General features: G+C 41.9%; 2 protein-coding genes across 4 annotated transcripts in view; one reads left to right on the plus strand and one right to left on the minus strand.

Moving 5' to 3' along the window:
• Positions 1-11,681, minus strand: part of NRG4 (neuregulin 4) — a 48,507-nt gene extending 36,826 nt beyond the window's left edge. For all 3 annotated transcript variants that reach the window (XR_011601040.1, XM_070953617.1, XM_070953616.1), the window contains exon 1: positions 11,476-11,681. The gene's annotated coding sequence lies outside the window, so the exon portion shown is untranslated. The remainder of the gene's footprint in view (positions 1-11,475) is intronic.
• A 3,720-nt stretch (positions 11,682-15,401) lies between these two features.
• The window catches only part of TMEM266 (transmembrane protein 266), a 32,440-nt gene continuing 31,993 nt past the window's right edge, over positions 15,402-15,848 (plus strand). Inside the window, exon 1 of the mRNA XM_070953643.1 lies at positions 15,402-15,452. Coding sequence (XP_070809744.1) covers positions 15,439-15,452 — 14 coding nt within the window. The 5' untranslated portion in view covers positions 15,402-15,438. The remainder of the gene's footprint in view (positions 15,453-15,848) is intronic.

Genomic DNA, 15,848 nt, shown 5'->3' on the forward strand with positions numbered 1-15,848 from the left:
GATTTGAGAGGTCTTTTGTTTTCCATGCAGGCCATATCAAATCTCTACTTGGTATCCACTTCCAGAAATGACCTGATCTAGGAAAAGGGTCAGCATTCGTTTGGAGGGAGAAGGAACCTTCAAGATCATGTGAAGTATTAGTACTTCATACACAACAGGCACCATATTAGAATAGAGTAGAGTAGAGTAGAATAGAATAGAATAGAATAGAATAGAGTAGAGTAGAATAGAATAGAATAGAATAGAATAGAATAGAATAGAATAGAATAGAATAGAATAGAATAGAATAGAATAGAATAGAATAGAATAGAATAGAATAGAATAGAATAGAATAGAATTCTTTACTGGGCAAGTGTAATTGGAGAATTTGTCTTGGTGCATACGCTCTCAGTGTACATAAAAGAAAAGATACGTTCATCAAGAATCATAAGGTACAACACTTAATGGTAGTCATAGGGTACAAATAAGCAATCAGGAAACAATATCAATATAAATCCTAAGGATACAAGTAACAAAATTACAGTCATAGAGTCATAAGTGGAAGGAGATGAGTGGTGGGAACGATGAGAAGATTAATAGTAGTGCAGACTTAGTAACTAGTTGGACAGTGTTGAGGGAATTATTTGTTTAGCAGAGTGATGGCATTCGGGAAAAAACTGAAGAAGAAGAAGAAGAGGGAGTCAACCTCTTCTCCAAAGCCCGTGAAAGCAGAAGAGGAAGCAATGAATGGGAACCTACCAAGGACAGAAGCAACCTAGAACTAAGGAGAATTTTTTTTCTGACAGAACAATTAATCCGTAGAACGACTTGCCTCCAGAAATTGTGGGTGCTCCATTACTGGAGGCTTTTAAGAAGAGACTGGATGGCCACTAATCTGGAATGGTAGAGGGTCTCCTGCTTGTACAAGGGGCTGGACCTCCAAGGTCCCTCCCCAACTCTCTTATTCTGTTTCTGTTCCATTCTGAAATTTCCCGGCCATGATAGTTGAGTTTTTTGCAACCCCCTGCCATGCAACAATATTACATAACTTTAAAGTGCTTTAAAGGAGTTTCTTTTGCTGTTAGCAGAGTTATGGACATAAAAGTTGCTTCTGAATTTGCCCATCCTAGATAATCATCATGGATCAGCAGTCTCATCTCAGGTCAGTTTTTATGGGTGTGGAATGCATGGAGATGTGGAAATGCTTTGAGTATGGATGGATCCATTTAGCCTGGTGCTCATCTATTTTTAAAAACCACCTTTTGACTTTGGCATATCTTCTTATTCTTCATTCACAATAGTCTTTCTACCCTCAAGTGTTCTGTTTCTGTCCTAATTTCCTCCTTCCACTGAATAGATGGATACGTTCCCTGGAAGCAGTCTTTGAAGTCTGTGTAATTATTTTTGGCACTCTTTGTTGTGATGTTGTGATGTAAAAACATATATACTGTATATTCTGACAAGGCAGTAGTTCTTCAGCGTTAACTCCGTTTGAGCGGTCGCTTTATGCTTTTGAAGTTAAATTTCAGTCAATGCCAATTGGATGAGGGAACTGTTTTCTAACATGCAATATTGCTTTTTAAAATGATAATAATAATAATAATTTGAAAATGGGAACTGCAGCTTTCCACCTCCTTAAGGAATGGGATCTCAAGACCAAAAATAGGAAAAATGTCAGGCTAATTTCAGGCAGAGATGCGGGAACAGCTTCCCCCTCAGAGGCTATGATGCTTTTGGAGAGTTGTGAAGATTATTTCTGTACATGCAAAGACATTTTGGGAAGTGACTGTGTCCCATTGTTACGGTTGCAACACGGAGAAGGTCGAGTCTTCCTTGGCAGGGAAAACATTTCTGCACAAAGTGGGCATTGCTGTTACCGCAATCACCCTCTTACTATTGAGGCTTCTACTTCCTCTGTGGTGATTTTAAATAAATAATAACAGCAGGATTTTTTTTTAAAAAAAAGTTTGAGGCAAGTTCATTGAGTATCGCCAGCCAAGAAAATACATCCTAAAACCCTGAAGTTAATTCATGTATTTGCCTGTCGCAGGGCTCTTCAACCTTGGCAACTGTAAGACCTGTGGACTTCAACTCCCAGAAGTCCATGCACCTTAAAAGTTGCTGAAGTTAATAAGAAACGCTGATCCATACCGATGGGTGGTAGTTCTGTTGAAATACTAAAAGGAGGGATGAAGAAATGCAGTTCTTACACTCGTTTGCCCAAATTCAGATGCTGGCTGGGAGTCTTGAAAATCAGTTTCCCCGCATCTGGAATGTACCATCTGGAGACACTGCCAGTGTTTTGATACTGAAGATGCCCTGGGTTGCCAAAAATGGTACCTTCCTTTTAGTTCTAGGGATGCTGCTTTGGAATCAGCCTTGGTGGCGCAGCAGACTAAAGTGCTGTTAAGTAGCACCAGCTGCCTGCAATTACTGCAAGTTCAAATCTCACCAGGCTCAAGGTTGACTCAGCCTTCCATCCTTTCGAGGTAGGTAAAATGAGGACCCAGTTTGTGGGGGCAATAAGATGACTTTGTATAAAAAAGAACACCGCTTGGGGGGGGGCGAAAGCCCTACTAAGCAGGTATATACAAAAGTATGAAGGCTATTGCTTAACGCATTGTAAGCCGCCCTGAATCTCCGGAGAAGGGCGGCATATAAATCGAACCAATAAATAAATCTATCTATCTATCTATCTATCTATCTATCTATCTATCTATCTATCTATCTTCTATCATCTACCTATCACAATAAGTCAATCATTGATCTATCCCTATGTCTGTCTGTCTATGTCTATATCAATCAAACAATGAGACAATCGGTCATCGATTTATCCCTATCTCTGTCTATGTCTATCTTTATCTACCTACCTACCTCTCTCTCTCTCTCTCTCTCGCTCTCTCCTTGTTAATAGTACAAACAAAGCTAATGTAGCTGTGTGAATGTGAAGCTTTTTTTTTCTTTTTTTTTTTAAACAGAAATGCCAACTGAATTTTATTTTGAGAAGAATGCTTTTGGGGTTGAGTAAATTTTTTAAAAAAAGCTTTATCCCCCCCCCCACCTTTCCTTTTCAATCTCCTTCCTTTCTCTTAAACTCCCCGGAAGAAAAATGCATTTCACTTACATCTGCAAATATCAGTTGCTACTGACAACCAAAAAATAAACTCTTGCCAACTACTACTGGAATGTATTGCATCCTCTGTCCCCGTTGCAAGTGGGACGGTTTGTGTGGCTCTCTCCAGTCGGTGAGGTATTAAGGAAAGGTTGAGAAAGAGGTACACACACACACACACAAACACACGCACACACACACAAGGTGTTTTGTCCCCCCTGAGCAAATAGCTGCAAATAACATTTTGTGCTTCAGTTCTACAAATGAGGCCGCAAAATTGGAAGGACTGTCTTCCTTTAGTCCTAGAAGTTCTAGAATTATCAACTTTTGGGACCAAATGGGATTAATTGACAAGTCCTCGATTTACAACAGTTCATTTAGTGACCTTTCAAAGTTACAATGGCACTGAAAAAAGGGACTTACAACCGTTTTTCACAGTTACGACCTTTCCAGCATCCCCATGATCATGGGACCAAAATTCAGGCACTTGGCAACTGTTTCATACTTAGGACCGTTGCCAGATTCACTTAACAAGTTGTGTTACTAACTTAACAACTGCAGTGATTCACTTAACAACTATGGCAAGAAAGATCATAAAACTCACTTAACAAATGTCTCACTTAACAACAGAGATTCTGGGCTCAGTTGTGGTGGTGAGTTGAGAACTACCTCTATAAGGTAGTATCAATTAAGATATTTTTCAGAAGTTTTTAATTGCCGGCCTTTTATTCTTCCTTGCATAAAGAATCAGAATCATAATTACCTCCCTCCCTTGCTGGACATGGACTAAGGCAATAAGCAATGGTGCTTATTTAAATATTCCTTTCATGTTTTCTTTATCTTTAGGGGAAAAAAGTAACAACTCCAATGTATGCACGTGTATGTGTGTTTATTGATTCTTGCTATGCGTTCAAAAACTATTTTGGCCATTTTCATTGCCATTCATTACACATTGCCCAAATAACTAATGAGTCAATTAACTCCAGTCAGACTTTGCTAATTGGGTCATGATCAGGTTTTCACAGCTTAAGTTGTGAAAACTTCATCATGCCCCAATTAGCAAGGCCTATTCCATGTGCCCAAGCTAGGCTGAAAAAATCAATAGCTTAATTTCAATATTCTAGGTTTTGCTTGGAGAAAGAGAAAAGCAATATATTTTCCGAAATGTACCAGCCTTACCAAGGAAAGTGATTTGCTAACTGGGCCTCTCCTCATTTCCCCTCCTGCTGTTCATCAGAAGAGAAACTGAGGCAGCTAAATGGCATTATATACCAAGAAGACGAAAATTTCCTGATGGTTTGTGGACAAACAAACAAATTACGAACAGAATCTCAAAAAGCAACCCTCAGCCTTTCATTATTCTCCAGTAATACAGGAAGTCAAAGTTCAAAACATTCTTAAAGATCCATCTCATCCTGGGCACCCTTTTTTTGAACTGTTACCATCTGGCAGACGGTACCGGACAATAAAAACAAGGACAAATAGACTGAAAAACAGCTTCTATCCCAGAGCAGTAACTATATTGAATTGTACTGTATAGTGCAATACTAATGCAATATCAGGGGTTTTCAATTCTCAGTCATCCAGACCATGGTTGTCCCAAAGGTGCTTTTTTTCCCTCCTAAGAGGCACCTGGATTTCCTGGTTTTTCATTGAAGACGTTTCGCTTCTCATCCAAGAAGCTTCTTTAGAGCTGAAGAAGCTTCTTGGATGAGAAGCGAAACGTCTTCAAAGAAAAACCAGAAAGTCCAGATGCCTCTTGGAAAAAAGAGCCTTGGTAGTACAAGGGTTTAAGGCACCCTGTTATTAAGCTGCTTAAGACCAGCTGCCTGCAATTACTGCAGGGTTCGAATCTCGCCAGGCTCAAGGTAGACTCAGCCTTCCATCCTTTCTAAGGTAGGTAAAATGAGGACCCAGTTTGTGGGGGCAATAAGCTGACTTTGTATAAAATATACAAAAGGATGAAGGCTATTGCTTAACGCACTGTAAGCCGCCCTGAGTCTCCGGAGCAGGGCGGCATATAAATCAAATTAAAAAAAAAAAAAACACCTTTGGGATAAATGAAGATTCAATCGTCCAGGCCGAAAGTATCTTAAAAGGTTAAATCATGACAACTGGACTACATTTTATTAAAACTGAGAGGTTTCATTAACTCATTCCAGTAACTTCTTCAGTCAAAAATAAAATCTGGGCAGGCAGACGGAGGGAGTCCTTGGAAAGAACCAACTCTTGCTACATAGACAGCTACTCTCCGCCTACCCAAATTTTCATTTTGATTGGAGAAGTTACAGTACTTGGATAAGGAACAAAACCTCTCAGTTTCAACAAATATTAGTCCAGTTGCCTTGATTTAAATAGGGTGACCCTATACAGGTAAGTCCTCAATTTACAACAATCCATTTAGTGACTGTTCGAAGTTACAACAGCACTGAGAAAAGCGACTTGGGATCTTTTTTCACACTTACGACCGTTGCAGCATCCCCAGGGTCACATGATCAAAATTCAGGCGGCTTGGTCACTGATTCACATTTATGACGGTCGCAGCGTTCTGGGGTTCACGTGATCCCCTTTTGCGACCTTCCGACGAGTAAAATCAATAAGGGAATCCAGATTTGCTTAACAGCCGTGTGACTGAGTGAACAGCTACAGTGATTCACAAGGAAGGTCGTAAAATGGGGCAAAATTCACTGAGCAGCTGCCTCACTTAGCAACAGAGGTTTTGGGCTCCATTGCAGTCGTTAAGTCAAGGACTAACTTTCGTACAGTTCTCTGTCAGATGCTGTTGATTTCTTGAGATAAACGCACTCAGGCTATCATTTCATAGCAAGGAAACACATCCTTTCTGGAAAGGTGCCCATAGTGTTAATGACAAATGAGGGCAGCCAAATACTTCTTCGTGCCAGCTTATTTCCTTTTCGGCAGGGTGGCTGTTTCTGCAAGCTTTTTGCTTCCTGTTTGACTCCCTTGGTGTGATTGTTTTGAGTAGGAAGAAAGGAAGAGTTCAGTTTGGTTGGCACAGAAGAGGCTGTACTTCCTGAGAATGCTCAGGAAGATAAATCTATCTCAGCATCTACTTCTGTCTGACTATCGCAGCACCATTGAGAGTGTCCTGACATACGGCATTCTTGCATGGTATGGGAGCAGCTCTGCAGCGGATAAAAAAGTTCTACAGAGAATCATTAAAACTGCCCAGAATATCATCGGACTCCAGCTACCGGCCCTGGATGACATCTTCGCATCTCACTGTTTGAGGAAGTTGCATAACATTCTCAGAGACTCTTCCCATCCTGCTTACAATCTTTTTGGACTGTTGCCTTCTGGCAGAAGATACGGAACAATTAAAACTCGGACCACACGTTTTTCCGAATAGTTTTTATCCCAGAGCTATAATTGCCCTCAACAATGAACTAAAGGGCCACCACCAGTGAGCTGTTGGACAGCATTACTTGGTCTGTTGTGTGGATGTTTGGGTGGTTTAGGGGTGGGGAATCTGTGGTGGGTGGGAGCGTGTTTGGGGATTGTTATGTGTGTTGGACCTGGTCTTTGGGTGTTAAGTGAATTTCGTTGTAGGGGTATACTGTGTATACACGTACAATGACAATAAAATAATAATAATAATAATTATTATTATTATAATTATTATTATTATTATTATTATTATTATTATTATTAAGTTTGGCTAGTTGTAAACTTGCTTAGGTAAGTCGTCCTTGGCTGAACAATCATAATTGAGCAGTTGGTCATTAAGCAGATCACCAGGTAGCCCTTCTGATTTTAGGACCTTTTTTGTGGCGGTTGTTGAGCGAACCTGCTTTCTTCATTGGGTGTTTTTGGCAGGAAATGGCAAAGAAAACCGCCAGAAATTGTAGTCATGTGATGCTACAAATGATCATACATGCCAGCCAATTTCCAGACACCCAAAAATGCAGTCAAGTGACTGCGGGTGGGGGAAAAGGGTTGTGCGGCCGTCAGAACTACATAGCTCTGGGGAGGCCTGCTAAGCAACTGGTCATTAAGTGAGGACTGTCTGTAACCCCCAGATCAGGTCACAGTTAATGATGGAATTGATTTGGCTGAGTGGGGAATTCTAGGACTTGGAAGTCCTCAAGTTACCAAGGTTGAGAAACACTGCTCCAGAGCATAAAATCAAAAAAGATAAATGAGATAACGTTTCTAGGTCAATTTTAGCCGAAAGCATGTATTTTTCATAGCCAGAGAATGTTTCATTAAAGGGAACCATAATTTCTACGAATGTCTTTTTCAAAACACGTATGATATTTTCTGTTCTAATAGCATTTCCCTTCTAGGTATAAGCCAAATAAGCTTCTAGGTATAAGCCAAACGTTGTATAATACTAGAAAGCTATAGTCGCCTAGTAAATTAAGAACAGCATAAAAGGCAGTCCTCTTCTTACGGCCACATTTGAGCTCGAAATTTCTGTTGCTAAGGGAGACATTTGTTAAGCAGGTTTTGCCCCATTTTATGACTTTCCTTGCCACCGTAATCCCTGCAGTTGTTAAATTGGTAACCTGGTTGTTAAGTGAATCTGGCTTCCCCATTGATTTGGCTCGTCAGAAGGTCACAAAAGAGGATCTTGTGACCCCGGGACACCGTCATAAATGGGAATCAGTTGTCAAACATCTGAATGTAAACCACGTGACCATGGGGATGTTGTAACGGTCGTAAGTGTGAAAAATGGTCATAAGTCACTGTTTTCAGTGCTGTTGTAACTTCAAACGGTCACTAAGGGAACTGTTGTAAGTCGAGGACTACTTGTAGTACTTGACCCAAGCAAAATGGACCTTAAAAAAATATGCCACTGTAAATTCATAGATCAGGAGTGAGCAACTATGACAGTTTTACAACCTGTGGACTTCAACTTCCAGAATTCCTGGCGTGGCTGGCTCTAGGAATTCTGGGAGTTGAAGTCCACAGGTCATAAAGTTGCCATATTTGTTCACCCCCTGACATAGATGGTATAGGTATCCGATGACTATCCCAAAGGTGCTTTTTCAAGAGGCAGCTGGACTTTCTTGTGAATCATAGAAGGTGAGAGTTCTAGGGCTGGAAAGGACCTTAGAGGTCTTCTAGTCCAACCCCCTGCTCACCTTATGGCATCCCAGACATTGTTCAATCTTTTCTTGAAAAACCTCCAGCATGTTGTGGTCCACCAGCAGCCTGCGGAGCTGGCAGTGGAGTCGGACAGTGAGGAGGCTGGGGAGGACAATGAGCCAGTCCTGGAGGCTGGGGAAGGCCCGTACGAGGGCTCTACATCAGAGGCAGAGATGGGGCCAGGGCCATCTGGGAGTTATGCCCGGACTCCGGAGCCTCCAGAGTCGGACATCAGAGAGGCAGAGGAACAGGAGGAGCCTGTTCCTAGTGTGCGCATGCGCAGAGCTGTCAGAAGGCAAGAACAGTTAAAACTAAAGGGACGACTCGGGAGTAAGGCCTGGAGATGATTGGCCACTCCCATAAGGCTTAGAAGAGGAGCAAAGGCACGAGGGCTCTTTGCAGGAAAGCAACGTTGCTAACTCTGTTTCCAGTCGGCATCTCTTGTTTCTTAACTTCGTGGGGCTTTGCCAAGAAAGGCCTTTGGCAGGGTGCCAAAGAAGATAAAGGTTTGTGATAAGCCCGATGGACTTCTTCTGAAGGACTTGGTTTTGCAATTAATTTGGACTAAGCTGGGAATGAAGTAATACTCGGCTGTTAATAATAAAATAGGTTTGCTTGGGACTAGTTGTGTCTTGTAATGACTAAGTGAGCACAACGCAGCAGTGGAGCACCACAACTCTAGCAGGCAAGCCATTCCATTGATTAAAAATACCCACTATTGGAGAAGAAAGGCTATTTTTGAACCATCAGACTTCAGTTCTTCAGTTCAGAAGAAGCTCCTTTCTATGAGAGGTGAAATGTCTTCAAAGAAAAAAAAAACAGAAAGTCCAGTTGCCTCTTGAAAAAAGCACCTTTGGGACAACCATGACCTGGAGGACTGAGAATCTCCATAGATGCGATCCTATGACTAATGGAAACTTTCTATGTGTCCATAAGTTGAGATGAGATGCCCAAAGCCAGAAGTTCATACATTTCCTAGAGATAATTGCAGCTCAAGATAGCATTCTTGTCATATTGTTTTTTCTGCCCCCAAACTGTAATACTTTTGTAATTTTCAATAACCCCTGGCAGAAACGCAGGGACCATGTTTATATTAAGGTTTCAAATGTCCCCGAGCTACACAATCACATTAGCCAGAAATCCTATTGTGTTGGGATGCTTTGAATAGAACAGTTGAATCAGAAGCATCTCCTACACAGCCCATGACGATACACAAGTACCGTATTTCATGTACAAAGATTGTAATGAAATTCATTATTTATAGGATTCCCCTCCCCTTTAGAATAGAATAACAGAGTTGGAAGGGACCTTGGAGGTCTTCTAGTCCAACCCCCTGCTTAGGCAGGAAACTCTACACCACTTCAGACAATGGTTATCCAACCTCTTCTTAAAAACTTCCAGTGTTGGAGCATTCACAACTTCTGGAGGCAAGTTGTTCCACTGGTTAATTGTTCCCATTATCAGGAAATTTCTCCTTAGTTCTAAGTTGTTTCTCTCCTTGATGAGTTTCCACCCATTGCTTCTTCTCCTGCCTTCAGGTGCTTTGGAGAATAGGTGGACCCTGCTCCTCTTCTTTGGGGCAGCCCCTGAGATATTGGAAGTCTGCTATCATGTCACCCCTGATCCTTCTCTTCATTAAACTAGACATACCCAGTTCCTGCAACCGTTCTTCATATGTTTTAGCCTCCAGTCCCCTAATCCTCTTTGTGGCTCTTCTCTGCACTCTTTCTAGAGTCTCCACATCTTTTTTACTTTGTGGTGACCAAAACTGGATGCAGGATTCCAAGTGTGGCCTTACCAAGGCCTTATAAAGTGGTATTAACACTTCGCGTGATCTTGATTCTATCCCTCTGTTGATGCAGCCTAGAACTGTGTTGGCTTTTTTGACAGCTGCTGCACATGGCTGGCTCCTATTTAAATGATCGTCCACTAGGACTCCAAGATCCTTCTCACAGTTACTGCTATTGAGCGAGGTACCACATATACTGTCCCTGTGCATTTTGTTTAGTAAGATGCTCACGTTTGCATATAATGTATAAAAAAAATAACACGGGAAATCACACTAACTTGAGTGTATAAATAAGGCAATCATAACCTAGAACTAAAGAAAAATAATTAAAAGGCCAATCAAATGAAACCAGAGAAAAATTATGCAAGAAAAACTCAGTAAGAAAAAGGACAAAGAAATCCTGTTGAAACAAACGAGTGTAAGCTCTCCTATTGCTCTGTCTTGCCATTTGAACATACGGTATACACACAAACACAACAGGTGAGCACAAAGAACAAGGAGAAGGAAATTGCCTTCCTTTACATGTCGATGGCTTGCAATTTCCAGCTGTCTAAGGGAAATACTCAGTGCCAAATAATTTCGGGAATCACAGCTCAATGACATTTTGAAAAGTCAAAATTTCCCCCATTAAAGTTTGCAAATCCTATTCAGTGGCTGTCCCACTTAAAAGCCTATTACAACATTATTTTAAAAATAAACAACATTCCTGAAGCCTCTACAAATCATAGTTTTCCAGCCAAGATCAGTGGAACACGAAGTAGACTTGTTTTTTCTTGTAAATTATTCTATTTGTTTCTTGTGGTGAAAAAAAAAAGGAGGTGATAGGGAACTTTTTGAATAAGATGAAATTCTGTCGAAGAAAGTTTCTCCTAAGTTTTTTTCTGCCCTCTCTAAAGCATGGCTAGGCTCTATGAACTGAATCAATTTCTTTACTCCGCTGATTAAATTAAAATACGAGCTTTTAGACACACCACAAACTATCCATTATTTCACGGATGTTAACAAAACATCCAGAAAACTGTACCATCCACATTTCTTCTTGCCTTCAGTTATTACCAAGGCTGTATTTTGAAATTGCACTTACGAACTGAGCAATCACATATGGGCTAATATAATGTTCCAAAGTTCTTAACCCCCCCCCCCCAAAAAAAAGTGGATAATGTTTACATTTTGGCTGGACTGTGCACAGTGACCACCAGGATTGTGTCACAGAACAAATAAAACTCCTCTACCCAGCCCAGGTATGACTTCAGAGAAAGCTTGCGTCCGATGCAAATCAAAACCGCAGGATTTCCAGGGAGATCCCCCTGGGTGAAGTTTGGCCACAAAATGTTTAAGACACACAAAGAAAAAATGCTTCTAAAGGTTTCCCCTCCTGTTGTAACTCCCTACTTTCTTTCAAGGAAGAACGACGGGTGACATCCAGCACGGAATTTCCACCGCAGTTAAGCTTGTAGTAACTCAGAAGTCGTTTCGTACTCACACTTCGGAAGTTTGTCAAGCCTCTTCTTGGGTCCTTTCCAAAGCAGAGGTTGATGAATGCTTGACGGAAGTCAGAAATTCTTGTCCGTCTGGAGTACCGACCGGGGCCTTCGGTGATCAAAAAACTTGACGGAACAGAATAGTAACTGCTCAGATTCTTTTTTTAGGCCGTGTCTCATGGTGGCTCCTCTTTTAGGGCCCTCCCATTTCCACTGGCCGGGAGGGAGGTGTATTTCCCAGCCTTGCCTTTATGCAATCCTCTTTTGGAGTGCAAACAAAAGATAAGGAGAGCACAATTTTCTTTATTTATTTTTAGTTATTTAGTTTGTCAAACATGTAAGAGAAAACAGGTACAAGTAGAAACATGGACATGATGAACACAGGAAATGAGTACGAATAAATGGGGACAGTAGGACAGGGACGGAAGGCATGCTGGTGCACTTATGCACGCCCCCTTACAGACCCCTTAGGAATGGGGTGAGGTCCACGGTAGACAGTTTAAGGTTAAAGTTGTGGGGGTTTGAGGATGTAATAACAGAGTCAGGTTGTGCATTCCAGGCATTGACCACTCTGTTGCTGAAGTCGTATTTTCTGCAATCGAGTTTGGAGCGGTTTACTTTTGAGTTTGTATCTATTGTTTGCCCGTGTATTATTGTGGTTGAAGCTGAAGTAGTCGTTGACAGGTAGGACGTTGTAGCAGACAATTTTGTGCGCGACGCTTACAATCCAACCCACTGGCTTTGGATGGCCAGATCTCCCATCAGCTTCCATTCTGAACGGTCCTTCCCTTCTCCCGATCCACGTACGGCCACTGGTCGCAGCCCAACCTTTCTGCTGTTGACGTTCGTTAAGTGAGATTCGCTCCCATTTTGCGCTCTTCCTCGCCGCCGCTGTTAAATCACTGCGGTTGATAAGTTAGTAACCCGGTTGTTAAGCGAATTTGGCTTCCCTGTTGACTTCGCTTTTCTGGAAGGTGGCCACAGGGGATCACATGACCTTGGGACACAGCAACACAGTCGTAAGTGTGAACCAGTTGCCAAGCATCTGAATTTTGCTCCCATGAGCGTGGGGATGCTACAAGGTTGTAAGTGTGGAAAAGTCCCTTTTTTCAGTGCCGTTGTAACTTTGAAATTGGCCATTCTCGAATTGGCCTTTTTAGTCACACTAAATGCTGTTTTAGGACCTCTTTCCAGAGCACAATACCATAGTCTTTTGAGACTGAAGGATGCCAATGAATGTAATTTTGAATGGTCACTAAACAAACTGTTGTAAGTCGAAGACTTCCTGCACAACAGAAGCACATTCCTCTTAAAGCCCCTGGGTAAGTTTGCAGCCGTAGCATTTGTTCCATCCTGTAATGGATGGAACCTGTAATAGATGTACCTGTAATAGATCCGAACTAGACCGTGTTGTTTCTATGTGTCATATAATATATATGGGTATATACATAATTTTGCATTTATTTTTTGTTTGTTTATTTTGTCATGTTTATATAGTGTATATTGGAAGCGGTGAACCTTTGAAAGCAGCATGCAACGAAATTTCATTTTAATGTATGCCAATTAGTGTACATTCAAAGTGACAATAAAGTTACTCTAAGTTCTTTTTTCGCAGGGACGTTGTGGCTCAGTGGCTAAGACGCTGAGCTTGTCGATGGAAAGGTCGGCAGTTCAGCATTTCAAATCCCTAGGGCCGCGTAACAGGGTGAGCTCCCGTTCCTTGTCCCAGCTTCTGCCAACCTAGCAGTTCAAAAGCAGGTAAAAATAATGCAAGTAGAAAAATAGGGACCACCTTTGGTGGGAAGGTAACAGCGTTCTGTGCGCCTTTGGCGTTTAGTCATGCCGGCCACATGACCACGGAGACGTCTTCGAACAGCGCTGGCTCTTCGGCTTTGAAACGGAGATGAGCACCACTCCCTAGAGTCGGGAACGACTAGCACATATATGCGAGGGGAACCTTTACCTTTTACCTTAAGTTCTTTAAAAAAAAAAAAAAATCCTGAAAATCTTTATTCCCTTGTCATTCTTTCCTGTTCTTTCCCCACCTCCCCCTGTAATTTTCTGATTTTCTTTTCATTTGCAACTAATCTGTGCCCTTTTCATCGAAGGGCACTTGGGCTGCGTGCTTCTTCCTTCCATCACGGAGTGGATTTGATTTGTTAAGGAATCTTTAGTATTGATCCACTCTCATTCCGTCTGGTGGATGATGGGTCTCTCTCTAAAATGACAGTGCAAGACTTTTGACATGTAAGAGCAGCTGTGGGCTGTATAGAATAGAGTTGGCCTCGGTTCTTTGTTCTGCACCCAACCTGTTGTCTTCATCAAAACACATTTACTGAGTAAACAATTTCTTGGGTTTGTCTGTGTAGTGATTGATGTGACCAGTCTTTGGCATTAATGTCTGCTTTGGAAGCCATATTAGGCCGGAAGCTTCCATGCCGCCACCTTCTCATCTGTGGGAAAGTTGGAGGGGAGATTTAGTAGAGGGGTTGCCTGTAGACCTAATAGCATTCTTCCCGTCAGTCAAGGTCAGGGCGATCCTGCATCTGGAGAAGGAGTGGTCGGAGTGAGGTCTCGAGATGGGACGGATGGTGATTGGAGCATGTGACCGACTGAGGAGTGAGGGGATGGTTTTGGGGGTTTTGATTTACTGAGGGAAAACCCAGACGTCTCGGATTCAGTTTTTCCCAGATGTGCCAGTTTACCTATTCTAGTAAAGAGAACTTTGAAAAATGCTTGCTTCAGAGTTTTACTTGGAGTTGGGAGGTTTTCTGGAACACTGACAATTAATACAGGAACTGCTCAACTTACGACCGGAATTGAGCTCCAAACATACGTTGCTAAATGAGAAACGTGTTAAAGCGAGTTTTGACCCATTTTACGAATGTTCTTGCCTCGATTGTTACGGGAACCGCTGCAGTTCTCCAATTAGTAACACGGTTGTTAAGTGAATCTGGTTTCCCCCGTTGACTTTGCTCATCGGAAGACCGCAAAAGGGGTATCGCGTGACTCCGGGACACTGCAACCGTCATAAATGGGAGTCAGATGACAAGCAGCCAAATGTAGAATCGCGTGACCATGGGGATGTTACAACGGTCATAAGTGTGAAAAACAGTCGTGCAACGTCCGCTTTTTCAGGGCCGTTGTAACGTTGTCACTAAACAAGCTGTCATAAGTCGAGGACTGCCTGTATAAGAAGAGTCTTGAGGCATCGGTTTCGGGGACCTGTTGTGCCTGATTCCTGGACAGGTTGTCGTCCGATGTTTTCGACGCGTTCTGCTTGAATTATTCAAGTATTCTGCTTGATGAGTAATAAACGGTTCAAGAATTTGGAAAGCAGCCTTAGAAACTTTAGTAAAGCCGTGATTTTTGGCAAGGTTTCCGAAAAAGGAAAAAAAGACTTTTCTTTTCTTTGAAACAATCCCTCGGGAGGAAAAAAGATGAGAAAATGATGAGCTCCGAAGACCTTCGGTGTCCCACACTATATCCTGAACAGGAAGAAAGATTAATTCAGCCTTTGCTGATGTAGGCAGATTAGGAATAAATGCCAGGTCACCGCTTTGCTTCTCTGCAGCTTCCTTATCCACACACAAGCCTCTTCATCCTAAATGTCAACCTCCCAGACACCGAAAAGAAAGGATGACTTTTTAAAAAAATATTCTGCACCCACCAATTGAGTCCTGCCTGGAATTTGGCGAGCCAACGGCTGAGTTTCGCCTTATTTTAAAACCTATCTAACCTGCTTATGTGTTAAAAGAATTCCGAAGGATTGTTGTTAGCGGCCTCCATGCCCGGGTTTACTTTTATGCCTTTGGTGCGTAAAGAGGTTTTGCCACTAAGTCATGACGTTTTATTCCGTGTTTTCTCCTTCCTTTCCAAAGGATTTTCTCCTCCTGATGCCACCTATTCATGACTGAGGAGCTGGAAACGGCCAGACAAGTCTTGCTTTGGTTTCATCCTTCAACATGACCAACCCCCAGTGAGTACGGATGCTTGAATAAGAATCTCTTGATTTGCTTTTTCTATACGGTGTTTTCTATACGGTTTGATATCAAAAAAGGCACCCAGCAATGGATTAAGTCTCTCTTGGTCAAGAAAGTTGGAGATTGCGGTAGTAGAAAACAGTGGTATGGATAACCTGTAAAACCTCCCCATTTCCTTCCAACCTTTAATTTCACATGGAGCTTTCATATATATATATATATGTGTGTGTGTGTGTGTGTGTGTGTGTGTGTGTATGTGTATATGTATGTATGTATATATATATATGTATGTGTATATATATATATATATATCTTTTTTCCTTTTTCGTAGGCTTTTATGTGCATATTCTTTCTAGCCAGGTTTTACCTACGTAAAACCAGGGCTGTAGAAC

Source organism: Pituophis catenifer, unplaced genomic scaffold (assembly GCF_029215685.1).
Source record: "Pituophis catenifer annectens isolate HBS135680 unplaced genomic scaffold, rPitCat1.0.hap2 SCAF_14, whole genome shotgun sequence".
Classification (NCBI taxonomy): domain Eukaryota; kingdom Metazoa; phylum Chordata; class Lepidosauria; order Squamata; family Colubridae; genus Pituophis; species Pituophis catenifer.